This window comes from Eleutherodactylus coqui, chromosome 4, assembly GCF_035609145.1.
Source record: "Eleutherodactylus coqui strain aEleCoq1 chromosome 4, aEleCoq1.hap1, whole genome shotgun sequence".
NCBI classification, from domain to species: domain Eukaryota; kingdom Metazoa; phylum Chordata; class Amphibia; order Anura; family Eleutherodactylidae; genus Eleutherodactylus; species Eleutherodactylus coqui.
In genome coordinates this window covers 103,704,023-103,729,568 of record NC_089840.1, presented here as the reverse complement: position 1 = coordinate 103,729,568, position 25,546 = coordinate 103,704,023, and the positions used below count along the sequence as shown (strand labels likewise).

Below are 25,546 nucleotides of genomic sequence, written 5' to 3'. Positions count from 1 at the left end.
ACATGTCCGTGTTTTACAGGTGTGAAAACGCGCGCACCTGTAAAACATAGGACATGCGTGCACCACAAAGGTCCATGCTGCACGTAAATATTCCCCCGCGGGGAGTCCCTCATCACTGAATCCTGTGACAGCACTGTCACAGTGTTCAGTGACAAGGGGACTTCCCACGGGGAGTAAAGAACCCCCTGCCACAGCTGTGACAGAGGATAGTGATGTTCTGCTATTGCTTTTTAATAGGGCTGCCGCTGTTGCCAATGCGGCCATTCATTGGATTCAATGAATGGCCAATTGCTGCCTGGGATTGGCTGAGAGCTGTGACCAACTGCCATTCAATGAATGGCTGAGTTCTCAGACAATCAGACGCAGCTCTTTCAGCAGGCGGGGATTTTAAATCCCCGGCTGCTGAAAGAACTTCATTACGGTGCTGGAGACCAAGCGGCTAGACGTGTCTGAGCCCCAGCAGCAATGGAGAGGTAGGTATATATATATTTTTTTATTTTTTACTACAGCTAGGAATGATTTTCAGGGAAGGACTTCTATTTAAAGCCCTTCCTCGAAAATCACTGTGAGGGTGCCAGCATCCTATTGCTTTCAATGGGGCCGCCGGCAGCAGCGCGGCCCCATTGACAGTAATAGGCAGGCAGCTTCGTTCACGCGTGTTTTGGCATGTGCATGGACGTGCGGATTTGTGCTCAAATATGCACATGCAAAACAACGCTCATGTGAATGAGGCCTATCTAGTTGGTGCAATTTGAAAAAAAAATTACAGGTAAAACCGCTGTAAAAATATATGTAGAACATCACTGAGGGAGTAAATGGAGACAGACCAAATTATTGTTCTCAAGGGTTCTTAATAATAAATAAAAAGGCATGCAACACTTATATTTTTTTTTTGTAATTAAAACCAGATAGTGAAACATTTTCCATTTTTCTAATCTGTTTTTATTTTCGGATTGTAGAATTTTTTAGTCTGTTGTCTGGAAATGACTATGGGAGTGACCATCTTGCCTGAGATACATTTAACAGAATTTGAAGATATGCTTTACAGCAGCTTCATGGGCCATTCACACAATGGAAAGGAGGGGACCTATTGACTTCTTTGGGAGAGTGTTCTAGGTATGCTCTGTAACATATGTGGAGGACATTGTGCAGGGAGGGGGAATAGAAAAGCTGTGATCATCTTCTATTGTGAATGATGGATCCTGTGTTTTCTATATATATGGGTTAACTCTGTAAAGGTATCTTTATATGGGGTGAGCAAGAGGGAGGGTTATATAGTATAATATTTGTGAGCAAGAGGGAGGGTTATATAGTATAATATTTAATCAATATTGTAAATTAAAAGCTTAAAATCCACTTTAAATTATTCTTACCCACTCCGGGTCACAAGACATTGTCTCAATCCAAGTTTTCTAAAGATGTCCACCACAGTCTCCATTGGCGTGTGATCAGTGACAGTAAATGGGCTTAGGTTCAGAATGCGTCTCAGTTTCAAAGGATGAGGGCTATTAGCTGGAAGCTCTGGAGGATCTTCTGTGAAATATATAATCGAGTTGCTCACCACCCCATCTTGCCTCTGTCTGGCATTCTCTAGAAATTAAAACACAACATCCCGTCAGCATTATTCACTAGTAATACTAAAGAAACAATCCAGCAAAAACACAATTTTCCATCACTGCACTCCTAGGGTTGTCCGGGTCATCAGCTATTGATGACCTATCCTGGTGTTTCCCAACTCCAGTCCTCAAGGCACCCCAATAGGTCATATTTTCAGGATAGATCATCAATGGTAAAAAAAAAATTGCAGACAACTCCTTTACAATCTCTTTAAATGAAACGAGAGGAGCTTGGAGAGATATTCCCACTTCACATTACGAGACCCTGCCAGTATCATGTGCACAATCATGTCTATTAACATAATACGATCTGACTGCAGGTAGTCTGTGTTACCCTTTATATAAAGATTCAGTTAATGGTTTGATAGATGAGATTGGCCAGGCATAAAAATTGGCCTTTTCTCAGCATTCTGATTGATACTGTAGCAGATGTGAAGGATGTCGGAGAACTAACATCAATAATTACATTTTTCGGCTTATCAAGACAAGGAAAATAAGGCTGTTAACATTTTACGCTCAGCAGCTGCAAGAGAGTTTCCTGCTTTACAAAAAACAGGCTATTAGTACTTGCATTTCATAGACCCGGCTGCTTCGTGTAGGTGTGTAGATTAACATATTTCAATCTAATACCAGCTAAACACACAAAAAAAGTCCATTTTGGAACATGACTAAACCGCTCATCCCAATGTCCGTGACTGACTGAGAGGAATCACCTGATAGGCTTGCTCTTGCGTCATCAGAAAGATGCTTTAGTACCTCTTGGGGGCCATTAAAACGTAGATCAGTGCCCACTAGGATAATATTCTAACATCTAATAAATATCTTACTTTAAAAAGAGTTGTCCTGGTGAGAGATCTTCTTTAAAGGGATTGTCTCACAAAAAGGATTTGTCCCCATCCACAGTATAGGGGATAATTATATGATTGGTTGGGATCCGATTGCCGGGGAAACAAGAACAGGGGCCCCGAATATCTGGCAATGAGATCTTGCGTGTGTACTACCACTCCATTCACTTTTATAGGACCGCTTGGATATCTCTGGCAGTACCATTGAAATTAATAGAGTGGTAGCAAGCATGTGTGAACAATACTCCATCCATTAATGGACAATCAGGACCGCTTTTCTCATGATCAGTGGGGGTTCCAGTGTTCTTTTCATGGGACAACTCCTGTAACCCGTGTATAACGGGTGCAACAATGTAAGTCATATATGTGATAATTCAATATAGAGGTATAAATCTTAAGGCCTTAACCTCATGCCCATGACAGAGTTGTCTGCAGAACACCATATGGTGGCAGAAAAAAGCCCCTTTGGTCCCTATACTACACATTTGTGGCCATTGTGCATGTTGCGACAAATCATTTAGCGCCTGTCCACAGAATGGTAATAAATAATTGACCCCTGAGAGTCTGACTAATGGAACGCCCCATGATTATGAAAACAGCGCGCCCTGAATCCACCGGTATGTGACCACCATGTTATTCATTACTATTGGGCTGTATATAGGTGATAAATTTATTATTGTTGGATAATCCCATTAAGGCAAACATAATTTTATTGCAGAAAGTATCTGATGGAGCACAATTATTTTTCTCAACCAGATTTATATGGAAATCAACAAAAAAAAACTTGTGAATGCCTCCATATGAAAATGTGATTCATACAGATGTACAATAGGGCCCCATAGAGGTTTATGGCTGTCCTAATATGGCTTTGTATAACTGAAAAGGTATTGAAGGGCTATATTATGACTGTGTGCATGATTAAGTTGAATTTCTAATTCTCTGTATTAAATGTTTTGTAACCACTTAAGGACTAAGCACGGGAAATTTACGGTGCTTGGTCCTGGGCTTTAACTAAGGACAATAGTAAAATTATGGCATGGGATTAAAGATTCTGTTCCGGCAATCAAGCAGGAGCAGATCGGGACCTCGGCAGTTAGTCATAGCTGAGGACCCAGAGGAGAAGGCAGAAGAGGTTTTTAACTGCTTCTGTCTTCTCTTTTACAGGCTACATAGCACTCAAAGAGTTCTATGAAGTGTCAAGAGAATGAAAAAGTGTTTTTTCCGATATTCGACCTGATGATCACGTGACCGCTGGGTGCCTCCTGCCACAGTAAGAGCAGCAGGGTCTTACAGACCCAGATCAGCTCTGTTAAGACCCATTTACACAGACAAGCTGTCAGGGATACGATGGCAGACAGTATGTCCCAGTAAAGCTCGCTTCTGTGCGGTTACACAGGAGCGAGTATTGTTGGCATCACTCAGAATGCGGTCAGCATGGAGGGGGAGCATTCTTCCTCTGCCCGCCTCTAGTAACTGTAAGCAGACAGTCATTCAGAACTGAGGGACTGCTGTTTACACTGAATAGCTCTTGGTTCAGTTTTCTGCATGCAGAAATTAAACAACTGAACAACTCTCGCTCAGTCATTCCCTCTCTGCATGCATTTACATGGTACAGCTATCGTTCAAATTCTCGCAGGATCATGGAAATTTGAAAAACTCTGAATGATAATCATCCCGTGTAGATGGGCCATTAGTGACTACTGATGTTTTTCCCTGTAACTGGGGCTCCTATTGATGCCCCAGGTACAGTGAAAAAGAGTGGAGGTATAAAAATTTAGACAATATTGATGACCCCTAGAGGTCTTACATGATGCCATGGGGGACATAGATGTTAAAGAAGTAACTAAAAAAATTCTCAAATGAAATTACAAAATAAACTATATATTTAAAGAAAATGACCTGGAGAATGATCTGGAGAAGGGAGTTGATGGGAAACTGATCAAATTTGCTGATGACACAAAGATAGGAGGGATAGCTAACACTAGGGAAGAGAGAGTATTCAAAAAGATCTAGAAAACCTTGCACAGGGGGCAGCGAACAGCAGAATGGTATTTAACAAGGAGAAATGCAAAGTCCTACATCTGGGCAAGAAAATTGAAAAACGCACATATATAATGGGAGGAATTGAGCTAAGTAGCAGCACATGTGAAAAAGACTTGGGTATACTAATAGATCATAGACAGAACATGAGTCAACAATGTGATGCAGCAGCCAAAAAAGCAAACACAATTCTGGGATGTATTAAGGGAAGTATAGTCTAGATCACGTAAGGTAATTATCCCCCTCTACTTTTCCTTAGTCAGACCTCATCTGGAATACTGTGTCCATTTCTGGGCACCCCACTTTAAAAAAGACATAGACAAACTGGAGCAAGTTCAGAGAAGAGTTACCCAGATGGTAAGCGGTCTGCAAAACATGTCCTATAAAGAACAGTTAAAGGATCTGGGAATGTTTAGCTTGCAAAAAAAGAAGGCTGAAAGGAGACTTAATAGCTGTCTACAAATATCTGAAGGGCTGTCACAGTGCAGAGGGATCAGCCCTATTCTCATTTGCACAAGGAAAGACTAGAAGCAATGGGATGAATCTGAAAGGAGGAGACACAAATTAGATATTAGAAAAAACTTTCTGACAGTGAGGGTGATCAATAAGTGGAACAGGTTACCACGGGAGGGGGTGAGTTCTCCTTCAATGGAAGTGTTCAAACATAGGCTGGACAGACATCTGTCTGGAATGATTTAGTGAATCCTGCACTGAGCAGGGGGTTGGATCAGATGACCCTGGAGGTCCCTTCCAACTCTACCATTCTTTGATTACATGACCGACCACCGACGCCAACCTGAACTGTTGCCAAATACCCTGTAATCCGAGACTATACACATATATATCAAAATGGCTGAAACACAATCGGGAACACATCCATGTACTTTATTTTAGTGTAAATATATCCATTTTAAAAATAAACTATAAATGTAAAAAAATAGATTTTTTAGCTTTTTACCCCTAATAAAACTAAAAAAACGGGAAAAAAGTCGAGAAAGTTATGAAGATATTCAAAAAAGAGCCCTATATGTCATGCCAAAAAACTCAGCAAAAATAATTTGGGTAGCTGAAGATAAAAAAAGAGCAGTAAAACCACCACATAGGACAAATCCCCCAAAAGTGTCTGGTCCTTTAGGACTAAAACACCTTGGTCCTTAAGGGGTTAAGGAAAAGTACATTCAAACAGTGGGATACCACAAATGGGACAATAACTGTGCCTATATTTGTCAACCTGCTTTTTGAGAAGCAGAAAAAAAATGCAAAAAAAACTGAATATCATAGACTTGACAGAGCAGGAGAAGTCAAACATACAACACACAGTGTTTACAGGTGATAGTCTTAAACCAGAACTATTGGTCACTGTTAGAGTCACGGCTTAGTCCTACAAGACAAGAAATACTAAGATTTAGCCTTAATGCCCGTTGAGATTCTGCAAAGCATTTTGAATGACAAAAACTAATTTAGCAATGTATGTTTACTAACATTTGTGGTGTAAGCAATGCTCTTCACATGAACCCCATCCACTCTGTAAACACGAAATGGTCTGATTAAAAGGATTGCAGAAAAAACTTCCTGGCAGCAGCTTCCCCGCCTGTCTGGGATCAAGTGGTTTCTTGTGTATGTTTATAAAATTATGATACATTTGGAAAAAAAATGTTTCAATGTTTTGAATATTTGGTGTTGTTTCCTCTTTGATTGTGGCATGCTATTGTGCAATGAAACGGGATACCTTATGTGACTTTAGGGACCTTATATGGAAAGTCTGGGGCAAAAAAAAAAGTTTAAAACACCTATTTATAGGAACAGTTTATATTTTTTAGGACGCTGGTTCATGCTGAAATAACAAAATTAAATATTAACTATTCATTACTTAGCATGATAAACACAAATATCATTCATGACCAGTCTACAAGTCTGAAACTAGCAATAGATATGACATAATTGTTGGCTGAGTCAAACACCTTTAGTGTTACTCATACGAGCCTCACATGCTCACTTACAGGGCTTCACCAGAGCAGCACCCATCCTCTGGAACTAGAGATAAGCGAGCATACTCATGACTGAGGCTCGTGACTCAGGCTCCACCACACCTTGCACAGAACTCTCCTACTTGCTTGCCACAACCCACAAAACCCAACTTGCATGCCACACCCCACCATTTGTACCAAACACAGGCAACACTCTACAGGGTGAGATATGCCCTATCATTTATCCAACAGATACAAATGCAATGCCCAGCACAGTGACCGGTTATGTTCAATGTGACTGGGATGGAGACCACTCCCATATTGTCCATGGGGGACAGTGTCGACCAAACTACACATTTGCATAATAAACAAGAGCAGTTGTGCACTAAAAAGCAGAAATAATAATGTTTACTTGACTACACAAAGTTAACATTTTCATCTCCCTTACAATCTGGCACTGGGAAGCAGACCCCTTCCAAATATTTTGCCCAGGGGGCTCCACCAACCTTGATTAAGCCGTGGCCCATATAATAATAATAATCTTTATTGTTACAGTGCCCACTTATTCTGCAGTGCTTTCAAGCATAGGAAAATGCAGCCAATACAACAAATTACATGTCACATACAATCAGTTTGAAACAAATGGGGTGGGGGTGGTAAACAGGGTGAGGAGGTAAGGAGGTGCAGGGGTAGAGGTCGTATGTGATAGGCAGGGTGGAAGGTGTGGGGAGCCATAGGGAGGAGCAGGGGACTTGGTTAGGGAATTTAGTATGCCTCCTTAAAAAGGTGCGTTTTTAAGGCGCGGCTGAAATTTTGTGCATCGGGAATTGTCCAGAAGCTTTGGGGTAGAGCGTTCCAGATAGAGATGAGCGAGCATACTCGCTAAGGGCAATTACTTGAGCGAGTATTGTCCTTAACGAGTACCTGCCCGCTCGGAAGAACTTTGGGTAGTCAAGTAAACATTATTATTTCTGCTGTTTAGTGCACAACTGCTCTTGTTTATTATGCAAATGTGTAGTTTGGTGGACACTGTCCCCCATGGACAATATGGGGGTGGTCTTCATCCCAGTCACATTGAACATAACCGGTCACTGTGCTGGGCATTGCATTTGTATCTGTTGGATAAATGATAGGGCATATCTCACCCTGTAGAGTGTTGCCTGTGTTTGGTACAAATGGTGGGGTGTGGCATGCAAATTGGGTTTTGTGGGTTGTGGCAAGCAAGTAGGAGAGTTCTGTGCAAGGTGTGGTGGAGCCTGAGTCATGAACCATAAGAGAAAAACCCTGGAGACTGCTGAAGATAGTTTGGATGAAGTCTGAAGTTGTGTGCTACAAAAAAGCCCTAGAACCTCCTAATTAAAGTTGATAGTGCCCAGTTAATCCCAACCATCGAGTTAAGGGAGCTCCAGTTGTTCACCTGCTATATTGCTGAGAAACAGAGAAAGACGACTAAAGAGACACAATTGTGAACTGTCGAGTGTGTCCACAAAGCCACACCAGGCCTGCTGAGTAGGCAAAGAGACTGTAACTTAATCCTGCAAGGGCTGATGAGCTGAGACAGTGTTGCTAAATTGCAGAGTCAGCATTGCCAAGTGTTGAAGCTGTGTTGCATCATTCTGAAACCGTGTGACAAGTTAGAGAGACTGTACTGCTAATTCTCCTGCTAGGTATAGTCTGTTACTGTTCTCTGTGTGCTCCATATCTTAATCTACCTGCTACTCATAAGTGTCATATAATGCATAGATAATGTATCCTGTACTTCAAAGTGTTGTCCCAAGATTTAAACTTATGTCCTGTTCATAGGATAGGGTGTTAGTGTCTGATCTGTGGGGTCTGATGGAAATAACAGAGCCATCTATTTGGCTTCTCTTTGCCAGTCCCACAGAGATGAATGGAGTGGCAGTATCATGCTGGCATAGTGGCTATGCCTGGTATTGCATTCACTTAAACGGGACTGAGCTGCTCTCAGACCATGGGACCAATGAATGTGACATCACATCCCTGAATACAGGCCGCGGCGATCACCCGAGTGCCACGGTCTCTTCAATCTGCTGATCGACGAGGATTCCCGAGCGGTAGCCCCCGCCGATCAACTACTGATGACCTTTTCTTTTCTTAAAGCATAATACATCAGTAGTACCTCTGTGATTCTCCACCCAGTTATAATCTTCCATAATACAGAAAAGTCATTTGAACTTTTCACACAACAAATAAAATTAGTTGTGAAGAATAAACCAAAATGATACAAATGTAGGTTTAACCTAAATGCTAGAGTATTTAATGCAGAGGTCTAAATTACTTAGTGATAAAAATCAGACATATAAACAAATACAATAAGAAAGTAAAAAAAAGAAGTGAGATTATTAATTCCAAACTTACTGATCGCAATTATCAGTTCCCGTCTTTGGGCAAAGCCAATCAGACGTTCCGAGTCTTTGGATACTACAACAGGGAAGCCATTATAATCCGTGTCTTTGATTAGCGTCTCCACATCTTCCACTGTCATATTGTCCTGAGTAAGAACAGAGAGTGGCGGCTCGCCACGACGAGGTCTCATGACATCTGTTGCTAGAGTTCTGTGGGTGAATTCATCCTTTACATCCAAGAATGGATAGCCATTTAAATGGATATGTGCTTCATAAATTCCTTCTTTCCCAAATGCATCTGCAACCCATTTACTTGTTACTGCCGCTGCCATTAATGGTACTATGTACTCTAGACCGCCTGTTAACTCAAACATGATAACAACCAAGGAAACGGTCATCCTAGTTACACCACCTGTAAAGAAAAATAACATTATTACAGTGAACCATGGCAGGAAAGGTTTTTCTATTCAGCAGAATAGTGCTGGAGGGAATTATTTAGGCATGTAATTCTTATTTGGCCATGGTAATTTACCAGTGAAGGGAACATATTACAACACAGAAGCATAGCTATAGGGGGTGCAGAGAGAGCAATCGTACCCTGAGCCCTAGTGCCTAAGGGGGTCCAAAGAAGTGAAAAGTATTATAACTGGTAGTTGGGGAGTCCTGTTTGCATTGAAGACCAGGGGCTTCACGTTATGCCACTGTACCAAAATTACGATAGTCCTAAGACATTTAGATTTCATGTAGAAGTATGGTTATGATATGGCCAGGTAGACAGCGGTTTAACCCATTGCCACGTTTATTATCACCATGTCATGCTTCACAGGGCAAGTTTTTTAAATGAGTCAACAATACAATTTTAAACCCTGGAAGATGACAGCTCAGTGCTCTGCACATTTTAGCACGAGAGCTGTCTACGGAATGCATGGTTAGTGCAGCAAGCCCCAGAGATTTTCCGGGTGTGCCACTAAAGGGGTTAATTGTTTTAAACATAATGTGTGGAGGGTAACTAGGATTTGATATGTAGGTTAAACTTGAGGGGAGGAGTATCAGGGGTCACATATCTGATATCCAGTGACAAGGTACACAGTCATTTTCCTGTTTGGACAATGCTGGCTGTTAGAGGATAGAATAGTTAGGATGTTTTTAGGATTTGTGGCGGGTCCTTGATTACTTCATTATATTATGAGTCAAAGAAAATTATGAGGACTTGGTTCAAGTATGTTAAGCTTTTCTATGGGACAGACCCTGGGAAACAGTTATAGTATTGTTTAACCCCTTAATGACATGGCCTATTTTGGGCTTAAGGACGCAATGATTTTTGACGGAGTTTCTTCTCCATTTATCAAAAGTCATAACTTTTTTATTTTTCCGTCGACACGCCCATATAAGGGCTTGTTTTTTGCGTGGCGAACTGTAATTTTTATCGGTGCCACTTTTGGGTACATTTGACTGTATTGTAAAATTTTTATCTTTTTTTATGATAGCAGGGAGAGAAAACGCATCAATTCCGCCATAGATTGTTTGCTAATAAATACATTTATTTATACCTTTAAGATATTTAAAGGTTTCGATCAGGCACCCTCTCCCTTCTTTCCTCCCGGCTATGCAAATTAAGTTCTTTAAACCTCAAGGACGCGGCCTTCTTTTTTCATTTTCATTTCTTCCTCCCCACATTTAAAAAAATCATAACTCTTTTATTTATCCATCAACATAGCTGTCTAAGGGTTTTTTTTAGGTGGAATTAGTTGTGTTTTCAATGGTACAATGTAACGTACCATATGATGTACTGAAAAACTTCTAAGTGGAGTGAAATGAAAAAAAAGCCCAATTCCGCCATCAGCAGCAAAGATGACATGATAAGTCTTTTGGCTACCATTGTTTTTTGGATTTTCATTGACATAGTTGTGTGAGGGCTAATTTTTTGCAGAACGTCCTGTAGTTTCTATTGGTACCATTTTAGAGTACTTATAACTTCATCACTTTTTACTACAATTTTTCTTGGAGACAGGGTGACCAAAAAAAGCAATTCTGATGTTCTGTATCTTTTTTCTGATGACATTCACTGTGTGGGTTAAATAATGCATTACTGTGATAGACTGGACTTTTATGGATGCAGCAATACCAAATATGTTTTTGTTTTTTTTAAGATTTTTTTTTTTTTATGAATACGGGAACAGTTTTTGTTTTTTTTAAAACTTTTACCTTTTTGTTTTTTCGTGATAATTGATAAACTTTTTTTTAAACTGATGCCTACATTTTTTTTACTCCCCATAGGAGATAGTTTGATTGCTCCTGCAGTATGATATAATACCAAAGTATCACATCATACCGTGATCTGACAGGCAATCTACCAAGGCAATCTGCACTGGCAGCCCTGGGGGCCTTCAGAAGGCCCCCAGCTGCAATTGCAACCGAACTGCACCCAATGATCTCACCGTGGGCAGCTGTTCGGGATGCTCAAACTCTGATTGGGGCATTTAAATGCCGCTTTCAGAATTGATGGTGGCATGTAAAAGCTTAGCAGCTGCGATCAGCGGGAGAGTTGATTACAGCTATTGCGGGCAGATGTCGGCACCACCCGCATTGTATGGAGCAGGATCGACCCCTGATACTCTTCCATACAAACCCCGAACCTCCATGATGTAACTGTATGTTATGTAGCATTAAGGTTTCCATCATGGCCTTCTCTCCTCCAGTCTATACAAATTAAGTTCTATAAGTCTCTCCTGATAAGTTTTGCTCTTGAGACCTTCTACCATTTTTGTAGCCCGTCGTTGGACGCGTTCTATTTTATCATTGCCTTTCTGTAGATGAGATCTCCAGAACTGAACACAGTATTCCAGATGTTGCTTCACACCTTTCATCCACCTTTCCCATAAAGTAAGCTGTAAGATGTATATAGGTGGGTGGTCAGGGGGCCTCTAGTTAGACCACTGACATGTCATGTATTTGGCAACTTCTTACATTATCCTACAACAGGCTGCAGTTTACAGATAGAAATCAGACACATAGCAAGGAAGCCTCACAGAATCTAATCAAAGCAGCATGGCATGTTTTCATCAAGTATTATAATAGTTGGAAATTGCGAAATAGCTATTTAATGAAGCCTTTAATATATTCTGGGGTACAGATCCAGAGTGAACCTGTCATTTACCTAACCCACCAAAGTATGCTATGTCATTCATCACAATGCTTCTATTGTTTAGATTTACAGTTATAGTCCGAGTATTGATTTCCCATTGTTCACTTCTTTTATTGTTTCACAGTTTCTGTTTTCACCATCTGCAATATCTACTTTACACTTTGGGGGCTGAATTACCAAAACAGAGAAAACCCAGCATGACGTGACGTTATGAATATAGCATAACACCAGGGAGAGTCGCTGATTGTACTTTGGCTTGAAATAACATGTTCAGTTTCTACAGACATTCAACATCAGCACTGAAGCAGATCTAAAGCCACTCCTCGAGCTGAATTTCTCAGTTGATGTGTGTTGAGCACCATCGTATGCCCAACATCATTTATTACCATTTATTTTAGTAAATGGTCCTAACACTCAATGATAAATTATGAAGATAGAAGGTTCTTGCAACTAGATTTTTTTTTAAATCAACAATTTTTTTTTCTTAATTCAAGGCCTCATGCACCCAAGTATATTATGACTTCATTTAGTATGGAGCCATTATACAACATCCATAGAGATGCATGGGGCCCCACTGTACCTCCATATGCCTCTGATTTCAACAGGAAACATGGAAGCCTTTTTGTTGAATTCTGTACAAATCCGACATGGTATGTTGTCTTATTTTAATGCAGAAGCTTATGGTGTGGTCTAGTCAAAGTCAGTAGACCTCATGTATGAAAACTAGTGCAGACAATATATTATTTGTTATTCCTGCTTTATTTTAGTTCTGCAAATAAAGTTGCCCATTGTTGCTGTTAGCTGTTTAGTCATTCATGACCCCGGCGAACCTAAAGCCGAGCTCCTTCCATGTTTTTGGTTTTGCACTCCTTCTTTCAGTTGTGTGTTATCCCTGCCAGTATCAGCTTTGACAGTATCAGCCATCAGGTTTTTTTGTAGCCAGGTCTTCATTTGCCACTGATTTATCCAGGTAGTATAGATTTTTTTATCGACTCTGTTCGCATTACATGGCCAAAATACGTGAGCCTGAGCCCGGTCATCTTACCCTCCAGTGATATATCAGGTCTTATATGTTTCAGGACTAGAGATGAGCGAGTATACTGGCTAAGGCACATTACTCGAGCGAATAGTGCCTTAGCTGAGTATCTCCCCGCTTGTCTCTAAAGATTCGGGGAGCGGGGAACGGTGGGGGAGAGCAGGGAGGAACCGAGGGGAGATCTCTCTCTCCCGCTCTCCCCCCCCCCCCCCCCCGCTCCCCGCCGCAACTCACCTGTCACCCGCGCCGATCCCCGAATCTTTAGAGACGAGCGGGGAGATACTCGGCTAAGGCACTACTCGCTCTAGTAAAATGTCTTAGCGAGTATACTCGCTCATCTCTATTCAGGACTTATCTGTTGCCTAAAAAACCTTCAATAGCTGTTGGCCGAATGCTCATTTGGCCAACAGTTATTTCTACCTACTCCCTCATTAACATGAATGCTCAGTTTGGCTGACCATGCATGTACTTTACATGACGTCAGTAGAGAAAGCTGCAACCAGACAGCTCTGGCAGTGAAGCCATGATAAAATTGGTTGTTGTTGGGTAAAAGACCAATTCAGCACTAGTTTCCATACATGATCATTTGTTATTGCAATAGATATCGTTAGAATATAGAGAAGGAAGCAGAGGAAAGCAAGGTAGACACTACAGAAAATACAGAAAAATTGTGGATTAGTGCAGCAGCAGTAGTGTACATGCCCTTACCTAAGCAAGCTGCAGCTCCCACCATAGCATACAGTCCTGGAGTGACACAATCTGCTCCTGGTCTGCACCAGTTCCTAAAGATAATCCAGTCATGGTGGTGATAGGCAAGCTGCTCAACTCCAACACCAACTATGCGACCAGCTATAGCCCCCACTGCTATGCTTGGAATAAACAGACCAGATGGAATCTGCAGAAATAAAGAGAATCAGTTGTGTAATGAAAATGCAACATATAACAACAAGTCATGCAAAATAAAGTCAATGCAACTAACACATCTGATAATGGTGCAAACTTGTTGGTTATTGTCTATTGTCTCTGAGACCTCGGTCACACGGGCGTTTTTTCCCGCGATTTGCGGATCGCATGACGGATGCGCATCCGCAAATCGCGTGCCCGGGGCTAAAAAATCTGCTCCTAGCCGCGTTTCATTATAAACGGGCCGGAGCAGTGCAGCGCTGTCCAGCGCATTGAATTCAATGGAGCCGGCAATACAGCCGGCTCCATTGAAAGCAATGGGCTGCGGGCGATCTCACAATGAATTTTCAGGAAGGGCTTAAAAATATAAGCCCTTCCCTGAAATGTATCCAGAAATGTGTAAAAAGTAAAAAAAAAAAATACCTTGTCCCGGCAGACGGAGTTCAGCCGCGGCCGGCCGGCAGTTCTCCTGAACTGCTCTGAGTAGTATTCAGCAGCCGGGGATTCAAAATCCCCGCCTGCTGAATAGGCTGCTTCTGAATGGGTGAGTGAGTGCTGCCTCTGATTGGCTCAGCGCAGGGACCAATCAGAGGCAGCACTCACTCACCCATTCATGAATTCATGAATGGGTGAGTGAGAGTCACTCTGATTGGTGAGGGCAGTGACCAATCAGAGGGAGCTCATTCAGCAGGCGGGGATTTTAAATCCCCGGCTGCTGAATACTACTCATAGCAGTTCAGGAGAACTGCCGGCTGGCCGTGGCTGAACTCCGTCTGCCGGGACAAGGTGAGTATTTTTTATTTTTACACATTTCTGGATGAATTTCCGGGAAGGGCTTATATTTTTAAGCCCTTCCCGAAAATTCATCGTGCGATCGCCGGCAGCCTATTGCTTTCAATGGAGCGGCTGTATTGCCGGCTCCATTGAATTCAATGGGCAAACATCATTCTTCTCTGCCACAGCTGTTACAGCTGTGGCAGAGAAGAATGATTTGTCTAGTATATGTTCTCAATGGGGTCGGCACTGCTGCCGCCGGCCCCATTGAGCGCATATAGAGAAGAGAACAGGAATCACAGATCGCAGATGGTGCAATCTGCGATTTCTGTTCTATAATTTATCGGACGAGCGCAGAAAAAGCGCTCATGTGTCCGATACCATTGCAAAGCAATGGTTTTATAAAATCGCACATCGCATGCGCATGCGCAGATCGCACGGAAAATCGCCCGTCTGACCGAGGCCTAAGAGCTCTATAGTCAAGCCACTAAATAAGGGCTTAGTCACATGGGCGCCGATGCACCCGTGTTACTGCAGGTAGCGGGCAGCCGTACCTGAAGACGGACGTCTTTCTGCAGCACTGGGAGGAAAGAACATGTGACAGGCTTCATTGCTGTTCATGTGTTCTTTCATCAGCGCTGCAGAGAGACGTCCGTCTTCAGGTACGTCTGTCTTCTAACTGTCAGTCACACGGGCGCATCGGCGCTGGTGTACGGGTGCCGATGCGCCCATGTGACTGAGCCCTAAGGTCTGTTACAAGAGTTCTGGTCCTCTTAGGTGGGATGAGCTGTCGGGAAAATGATGCCCGGCACTTTTGCCAGTGGTGCTAGCGCCTAGGCTGTTACACAGTAGTGAGTAACACTGGCATCGCTCCCAATCGCCTCCTTTTACAGTAAGCAGACAATTGCTCAAAAGTGAATGACTCAGAATTAAGTGGAAGTATGGGGCTTGAGATAGGGAAATCACCTTGGTAGACCCAAAAGGATATGGACTGGTATAAGGATATTCTGTGTGCAGGGGAATATATCACAATTATATAAATGCTACAAGAAAATGTTCATATACTCCTCAGCACCCAAGAGATGAGTTCAAACAACGCTTGGTGCTTTCCTAGGTAATAGACAGTGAATATTGTACTTGTCTTCTAGCAAGAGATTTACGGCATCATAGATCCTTTCTAATTATTAAATATTTAGAGAAGTGCCTCTAACGACCTTCTAGGATGGAGACTCTCAGTGGTTCCTTGTATTAAAACAGCTTGTAAATATTCATGAAACAGGAAAGACACCTGCAAAAAGTCTACTGGCTAGCGTAATGAAAAACGTGCTCCCAATGGAAAAGCAAGCTGAATAACGGATCACTGAAACGAAGAAGCCAATTTATTAGAGGTCACATCAACGCTGACAGGATTATTTTTGGTGATATTGCTGCAGAATGGTTTAAACAAAAATAATCCCAAATCCCCACCTGTTTACAAAAGCTTACAATCTACAGTACAATTACCTTGACTCAACTACACAACTACCATCTATAAGCAGTTTCTTAGACTCAACTTATGTCTATATCTCCTTTCTCTCATAGATTTGTGGACAAGGCTGCGTTACCTTCTATGCCAGTCTGTCACTTAGTCAACTCATCTTTATTGTACTTGCTTGTATTGTTTTCATCTAATATAAAGAAGCCTACAGGCTTATCTTGCCCCACACTTTCACCCCTTTGCGTGACCTTTGGTGGATGCTTTTGCTCTCATTAGATTTGTGACATCCTCACCACTGCCAAAAAAATCATAAAATGTCAGTTTGATACATTGAGTGTTAAACTAGGAAGAGTCAAGCGTTGCTAAGTAACGTTCTTCTCAAATGCATACCAGTTTGACTGATGCCATGTCCCCAAAACGTGGAAGACCAAGCCGTGGACAGCGAACAGTTCAAGCCGAATCCTCGGCTCAGCAGTTCTTAAAAGCTTTACAACCATTTTTCCAAACATTTTATATTCGCGTAGCAAACATCCGGTCAATCTAGTTGTATATATTGAGGTGTAATTTTACACGAGCTGATAGTCATCCAAGTGATTGCTCCAAAGAACGATTGCTGATATTGTTAGCTGTTTAGTCGGTCACGACCCTCGGCGACCTTAAAGGCGAGATTCCTCCATGTTTTTGGGGTTTGCACTGCTTCTTTCAGTTTTGTGATATCCGTGCCAGTATAAGATTTTACAGTATTAAGCCATCATGTTCTTTGGCAGCTAGGTCTTCTTTTGCCAGATCCCCCCAGTGAAGTAAGTCCACCTTGCTTTTTATGCATACCTCACAGTCTACCAAGTAGCGCAAAGGGTTAAAATGTCTTCCTTCCCTTGGTGAAAAGTTCATTTTTTGCCGCTGATCTGTCCAAGCATTACAGATTTTTCTAGCGACTCTGCTCGCATTATATGGCCAAAATACGTGAGTCTGGTCACCTTGCCTTCCAGTAAAATATCGGGTTTTATACGATTACAGGTGACTATCATCCCACATAAATACGGGACCCGACTGAGTGAGAATTGTTCACTTGTCAGAGTCGCTTGGCTTTTATCTCACCTAAAACCAAAGTGACTGTTGCCTGTTTAGGCTACTTTTTCACGGGACGACTGTTGGGTGTTTAAACGCCCAACAGCCGTCCTAAAGATTATCACTCCTGTGCTTATACACGGGAGTTATAATCACTCACTGAATGCAGGTGGAATGTGCCAGAGATCTCTTCTGGCCACCCTCCTCTATTAAGAGTAAACAGGCAGTTGTTCGTAAATGAATGACTGTCTATTTATACAGGCCGATAGTCACTTGGGTTTTAGGTGAGGTAAAAGCCAAATGACTACGACAACGTCTGCCTGTTTACTCTAATGGAGGTGAGTGGTCAGAAGAGTCCTCCGGCAAACTCCGACTCTATTCAGTGAGCAATCATTGCTCCTAGGTGAAGAGCAATAACCGTTGGGATGGCAGTTGGGCGCTTTCCCTTGTAAAAGTACCCTAAACTCCTCTGCATTTCATATGTACAGTGCTCTGGACATTAACGGGACTTTACAATAAATATTATTAAAATGTGAAGTGTGAATATGGATAGTGGGAGCGGATATTAGCCATCACGTCAGATGTCCCACCTGCTAATACTGTAGAATACAACCAGGAACATTTCAGCTATCAAGTTATTTTTTCCCTAAAATCAGAGATTCTCTTATGTATGACAGATTACATAAAACATTGATGCGAAAAAGCACCATCTGTGCAGAACAATTTATGTGCGGCTGCAATGGCCATACCACTTTACACAATGTTATAACAAACATCAGAAAATGCGTGGGTGGGTGGGGGGGGGGGGGTTCAAAAAAATGAGAGCCATGGCTCTCGTTAAACGCCTAGACGCATCAGACGTTTTATTTGAAGGGTTTGTTTAAGCTGAGCAGCTAATGATGTGTTGTTGCTTGTCTGTAGAATTCCATGGAATGCTATACTGTTATATTATACATTTCAGTTTACATTTTTAATTGATAGTCATCTCTAGAATTTGTTTGAGGTTATCTTCAGAGATTGATGTATTTTTTTATTGCACTGCAATTTTTACCATGGTTAAATCTGACGACTTTAACCGAGAGACATCATTAAAATACGTTTTTAGTGATTGTGTTAAATCTCCAAGGCAGCAATAAATGATTTATGAGTCACCTATTGCTACCTTGGAGAATTAATACAATCGCTAAAACTTTTTTTTAATGATGTCTCTTGGTCAAAGTTGTATTATACAGGAGGCGGGTTATTAGGTTTTATCTTGTTGGGATACATACTTCATTTCCTTCCATTCCATCCATATGTTGGAGATGGGAGTTAGAGCAGGGTACGCTACTGCACATATCCTGGGACTGTCCTTCATTGGCAAACTTTTGATCAAGGGTATGGTGTATATCTTCTAAATTCACAGATTTTTCCATATCAAAGTCTCCTGCCTTTTTCCTACTCCTTTTTTTACGATATATCTGTATCTACATACCAACACTTTGTGATTAGTTATTGTGTTAACCCTTTCCAATGCACTGTCTGACGTCTAAAGACATTCTGATTGAAGGCTGTACAGCTCCAATGTCGGAAGAGATCCGGCAGGGTATTCTTACTGTAGATTATTGGCCGCTGTGTTGTCAGGGGCCTCTCCAGCATGTCACATACCACAGTACTGGCTCAGGCCAGCAGATGGTGCTATTGTATAATGGCAGAAAGAGAAAACCCCCTAGGAAACTCTGAATCCAAAATTGGATTGCAAAGGGTTAATGCTTGTATACTGGCCATTTGGAAACACTATTACTTTTGTGGTGCGGAGAGATTGGTGTCTGTCAGTGTCAGATGCACATACGTGGTTGGTTTCAGGTCAGGATCCGTGCTAGTGATGCAGGTTTTGACTTGGTTTCTTTTGCGGAAGTGCTGTGGATTTTGCCGCAGGATTTTCAACTGGAGGTAGGGGGGCTGTGGTGTTTCCACTATGTGTGAACGTGCCTCATATTATTTTGTAGCTAGTCAAATGTTTAGTAACAAAACATTATTATGATTGTTAACTTTCTTATTTCTATGTCTCTTTATAAAAATTAAATAAACATAGAATTTTTTAAAAAATTCTCCCAGGCATTATTTTATATAAAACTACTATATTCATTCTATATGTACAAATTTTTCATTTAGATATATAGACATTTAGAGCAACATGTGTATAATCACAATGAATAGCAAGGTGATGTGTATAGTTTATAAACTATTTGGACATGTCTGCTCTTCTTTTTACTTGGAGGTCTACAGTCTAAATCCAATCACATATCAGTTTAATTAATTGCTTAATCAACCAGGGGTTGCGCTTTTATGTGTAAAATTGGGCTCCGTTACCTGCGCGTTTCTCGCCACACCTTTACTGTTAAATATATAGATCCCAGTGGCCCCATTAGTTGTCACTTAAGTCAAGCTGTCACTGCCAGTAAAGTTCAAGTTATACTGATTCCGACAGGCCTTTAAACCATTGAGCTATTGTAAAAGTAAAAGCAATATAGTTTACTAGGTCATAATAAATACATTTCATACACTTACCTTCATTCCAAATGTAAAAATTGTGATTATAATTTTAAAAACCAGAGCTAAGGCCAATTGCCACATGGCAGTGTAAACTCCTGGACCGGCTGGACGATCTGGGATGTCATCTACAGGCCTGGTCATGTTGATGTCATTAATATAATCACAGAGTTGAGAAGATTCAAGAGCTCCACAGTCATTGAAGAGCTCAGAGATGAGTTCACTAGTGCTTCTTCGTGTGTATGGGTTTGGATAAGCTATAATGGCCGTGATGGCTGTGACAACAATAACTTCTAGTACTGGGTACTTGCCGAGGCTGGTTGTCTTACGCCTGCGACACCAAGCGATGTTACAACGAATGAAGAGGGTTCCCCAAAGTCCTCCGAAAACACCAAGGAGAATGAAAGGAAATAGCTCAGCCATGTACCAAGGAGTATGATATTCCACATAAAAGAGAACCAGGCGACTGTTTCCGAATGGGTTAATTGATCTCAGAGTAAATGCAGCCACAAGAGCAGCAAAAAAGGAACGCCACAGGGTTTTTAGAGGAAAATAGTAACTGACCTACAAAAAAAGCAAATTTCAATAATGAGCAAATATGGATAAATATTGAGATTTTTTAAATTAGATGTGTGTGGCTTCTAATTAGAAACCATTGTAGATTTCGTTAGGAGAAGAGAAAAATTAGCTACCACTATTGATTTAGTACTTTTTGTATGGTTTTAGACAGTCTACCTAGAATATGTCATTCATGCTCTCTGAAGTATCAAGGCTAGAGATGAGAGAGTGTACTCGCTAAGGCACATTACTTGAGCGAGCAGTGCCTTAGCCGAGTATCTCCCCGCTCGTCTCTAAAGATTCGGGGGCCGGCGCGGGTGACAGGTGAGTTGCGGGGGGGATCTCCCCTCCGTTCCTCCCCGATCTCCCCAGCCGCTCCCCGCCGGCCCCCAAATCTTTAGAGACGAGCGGGGAGATACTCGGCTAAGGCACTGCTCGCTCGAGTAATGTGCCTTAGCAAGTATACTCGCTCATCTCTAATCAAGACTTCTTTTTAGTGGTGTGTTGGCCATTCCTTAACCAAATAGTCAACAAATGATTTTACAAAAGAAGGTATTTTTCTAAATGGGTTATCCAGTTGTAAATGACTAATGGCTTGTCCTCAGAATAGGCCATCAACAGTACATTGGCTAAAGTCCAGAAAGATATCTGGGATATCCGCTGATTGCCAGATCACTGTTTTTGTGTATGGTGCCGATTTCTACAGGAAGCAGAAAGTGCCCTTCTATCTGCAGTGGCTAGGCTTGGTATTACAGGCCAAGTTCCTATTCATTTCAATGGGAACATGGCCTGCAATACCAACCCTGGTCACTGCTGTGAGAATGGAGCTGTCTGCTTCCTGTAGAAATAAGCTTGGTTCACAAATGCATTGACCCAGCAAGCAGTTCATTAGCAAGGATTCTGGAAGACAAACCCTAGCCAATCTACCGTTGATGGCCTATCCTGAAGATAGTCCATCAGTAATTTGCAACTGGAAAAACCCTTTAAGACCAGGATATATAAGATTATGGTTTTCAAAATAACATTTCCGGAGAAGATTAGAAATACTTACCATCTATGACAGTGCAGACCATGTACCTGCTGAGGATAACTGAATGGAGGATCTCAATATTGCATAAGAAGTTACATGAATATGATGAGCCATATGTGATATTGTTGATGTGATGTTAGGCTCTATTTTCATCTGCATTTGCATTACCATTTTTCTATTCCAGCATAATTATAGAAAAATGAAAATGACTGCAGTGCCAGATCCATCACATGACAGACATTAACGCCATATTATCCACTATAATGTGGTCCATCAGATTTCCGGCATGTCTGGCCATCATTTTAATGCTAAAAACTGCACTGCACGCTGGGTTATTTTTTCCATTATTTTGGATGGCGCCTGCTACAAATTCTCCAACGCAGATTGGAACGCATTGTATTTAATTATGAAGTCTATAAGACTTTTATCATTCCTCTAGCAGGCAGTGTCTTAGATAGAGACTTTCAATTAAACTGGAATAGCCTAGTGTCAGACCATCTGATGGGCCAAGAAGAGATCAAATCCATAAGGAACAACCGTGTGATATTTAAGGGAATATTCAGGAATACACATATGTCATACAAAATACTATTTGTTTCAAGATTTTCATTTCCCCTCACTGTCTGAAAGTGGAATTTCAGATTATAAAAGTTCTTATGTTTTTACAAGCTGTGATCCTTAGTTCCTGCAGAATCACAGCAGACAATTGCTGAACTGATACTGACAGTTCGAGGTCAACTTTATATTGAACCTATAATAGTTACTTGCTAATGTATTCTAGAGTTTTTAACATTTTATTTATGCTCATTAATTTTCCATATTTTTGTTTAAAATATTTAGGATGTCAAGAAAGTGATCGGCTGGAGCCAATAATGTTATCTTATGTTCCTATAGCAAGTTAAAAAGGATTTCTCTAGTCTTGTAATAAAGGGCCCATTCACATCACACTTTTGCCATGTACATGTCTCTGTAGTGGTCTGCTAGTCGGACGAAGACCAAAATAGTGTCCCTTTGGTCTCAATCTGGCAAATATACCTTAGTATATTGCAAATAAAGAGGATGGGATACAATAGTAGACCATGCTATCCCATCCACCAGAATCCAGTAAAATAAACTATATGGTTTTTATTTTACCATGGCAGTCTATGGGTCCGAAATGCCACTGTATGGTAGTGGCATTTGTTATATGTATACATCATGAGCTATTCAAAATGCCCATGATACTTGCCATACCATGACATCCATCACTATTATGGCATCAGTTCAACGTATATATCATGAAAAGCTCACGACCTTTACGTTACATGAATGCCGCTGTTCGCCATTCATCACAGACTCTGTTTAACATAGGGAGCTTTTCCAGGCATATACACTGAACGAAAAGCAAAAATTAATGAGATGTGAACAAACCTCTATGTATCAATATACATTAAAGTCAATTCAAGATTTTGAGACTTGAATCTGTCATGAGAGAGACCTATCTTCTTCTATTACCTAATGCCAGGACTGGGTAAAACATGCCTCTTATGCCATATTTGTGCCATACATTGTGGTATATGATATCCCTGACCTTTTACATTCAGTATATACCAAAGAAGGTTTAAAAACTAGCTATAAAGGGCAGCCTAACATGAACGCAAAATCTGTGCGCCGAATGTGTAGCAAATAAAAATAATTGAATTAAATTGGTTCCTTCACATGTGTTTTTCTGCAAGCATTTTGAGCACTGGCAACAAAAACGCAACATGCTGTATTTTTGTGCGCAATTGTCCACGGAAAGCCCTGTCTGCGATTTCATGGGCTTAAACAAGAACACCTAGGCCTACAAAGTCAGCTGACCTGCCTACCGTATCAGCTGACCTGCTTACTAAGTAGGCTGCCCTATGTACTCTAGCAGCGTTCCCTGCAGCGCAATAAAGTACAGTTAAATGCACCAATAAGGGTGCAATAGCCCACAGTTGTGCACCCTGCATAGCGCATATATGTCTTGTGATAGCGAGCATATATGCACTTAGGCACATGTGAGGCCGCCGTATGGCACAACCTGTGGACATATATGAACACCCAATGACATTATTACTGTTTATTCTTAAATCAGCACATATTTGTGTTTCAAAGCCATAAAAGCCTGCAACTTCTCTAAGGGCAACACGCCGGAAATCCATCTACAGCTCCTGATGTGTGTGCGCAGCATGTATCGGGGAAGAGGCTCTTATGGCCTCGAAAGGTATATATCTGCTGGCTTTAAAATAAACAGAGAAGTTAAGCAATAATATCATTGTGCGTTCATATATTTCTACAGGTTGTGCCTTATACCCAGTTTATAAACCTTCCTTGGTATATATTGTGTATACATCCACCCTAGAGGTTGAGATGGTCTATTGGGGTTGGCTGCACTGGTTACACAGAGAATGCTCCCTCATCAATGTATAGTCCTACATTTTTTCATTTGGGTTTCTCCATCTTCCTTTTTTCCATATTCTCCACTGTTACATTCAGTTTCATGACAAATGAAAACTAACCTACTGTATTCAAGTAGATGGTGTTGGCACCGTGTCCAAGATAGAGACTGACCAAGTTGTGGATAAACTCTTAGCACTGTGTGTAAGCTGTACCATGTAACCTGAACACAGTCAATGTATGATATTTGGCAGCATTATATGGGAAGTTAATAAACTGCTGTAATTAATAACATTCAGTTGCTCACATACTTTTTAATGTGGAATGGTGAAGGCTCCTTTAGGCACCCCTGTGGTGCAGACCACAGGATAATTGCCCTTTTTGTCCTCCCTACAATGTAGCTGTGGCTGTAAGTAAAAGGCATGTCTAAGTCTTTGTAGTAAAGTACTACAGAAGACAATCCTTGCCCACAATGAGTGTCCTTAATAATTCTAATATTTCATTACAAAGAGACAGTGACATAATAATAAATGATTGCAGTTTAGCTGCCCCATGTAGCTGAGAACTAAAGTAAGCTTATATTGTCACTGACAAATATTTTCACAGTGGTTTATACTTTTATATTAAACACTTCTACAACAAAGTCCAGAGGAATAACATAAGATTACCTCTTCCAAACTGAAAAGCACACCACCAATCGGAGCTCCAAATGCGACAGAGACTCCTACTGCCGCTGCTGCTGAGAGTACCTGTAACATAAATATTGCAGAGTGAAGAAAACTGACATATTGGTAGATACAATAAGTAGTCTGTTTTTTTTTTCAACCTGCTTTACTTACTTCTCTCCTCTTCCCTTCATTTTTGCTGTACTTGGACAACAGGCTGCTGAATAGGTTGCCACAGCAACATGCAACATGCACCGAAGGTCCCTCTTTTCCAAGACTCAATCCTGAAGACACCACCAGCACTAAAGTCACTGTCTTTATCAGCAAGGTCCACTTTCCTAGGTAACCTCTTATTATGAAACCACTAAGGATGGTTTTTATCTAGAACAAAAAAAGGCAAACTTTTAAACTGTATCTGATAGACTTAGAGAAAAGTATTCCCTGTTTGGTCATATACTTCAACATATGTTGACAGCGGTATTTAAAGTGTTAACAGTTCTGACGAGCGGCGCGGCTCGTCGGAACTGCTGCCGCCGGGTGCCCGCTGTAAGAAACAGCCTGCACCCGACGTTCAGGGGGCCCGTATAGCGTCCCACGATGAGATCGCGGGACGCTGTGTGGTTGCTAGGCAGCCGGGGACCTCCTGAAAGGCCCCAGGGCTGCCTATGCAGAATGCCCATCAAGCGCACGGCTTGATAGGTGCTCTGCATAGACAGCCCTAGGGCCTTTCAGAAGGTCCCCGGCTGCCTAGCAACCGCGATCTGACCGGACAGGCTTCTATCAGGCTTGATAGAAGCCTGCCCGGTCCCTGCACAGTATGATGTAATGCCATAGCATTACATCATACTGTGCTGTACAGATAGTTCGTATCTAGCGAAATTCGTAAGTCGAATGTTCGCAAGTCGGGGACTATCTGTACATATTTTTTATGAATCAGTATAATATGGTACCTATAGCCTGCTGTAGGCCCATACTTTACATCTGTATGTTTCTGATTTTATGCACTATTTGGCGACACATGTGCCTACAGGCCTGAATTGTGGACTTGCAGGGGCTCCATGAGCACACAACTTTGCCATACTGAAAATTAGCAGCATTTGGTGTTAAACAGATGTCCAGGATAT

The 25,546-nt window shown here is 41.5% G+C and overlaps 1 protein-coding gene across 2 annotated transcripts in view; it reads right to left on the bottom strand.

Annotated features, from left to right (window-relative positions):
* Nucleotides 1-25,546, bottom strand: part of CLCN4 (chloride voltage-gated channel 4) — a 54,237-nt gene that overhangs the window by 3,983 nt on the left and 24,708 nt on the right. For both annotated transcript variants that reach the window (XM_066599930.1, XM_066599931.1), the window contains exons 7-12: nt 24,597-24,803; nt 24,426-24,506; nt 19,788-20,333; nt 13,724-13,910; nt 8,848-9,246; nt 1,374-1,590 (exon numbers count right to left, since the gene is read on the bottom strand). In XM_066599930.1, the coding sequence (XP_066456027.1) occupies nt 1,374-1,590; nt 8,848-9,246; nt 13,724-13,910; nt 19,788-20,333; nt 24,426-24,506; nt 24,597-24,803 (1,637 nt within the window). The remainder of the gene's footprint in view (nt 1-1,373; nt 1,591-8,847; nt 9,247-13,723; nt 13,911-19,787; nt 20,334-24,425; nt 24,507-24,596; nt 24,804-25,546) is intronic.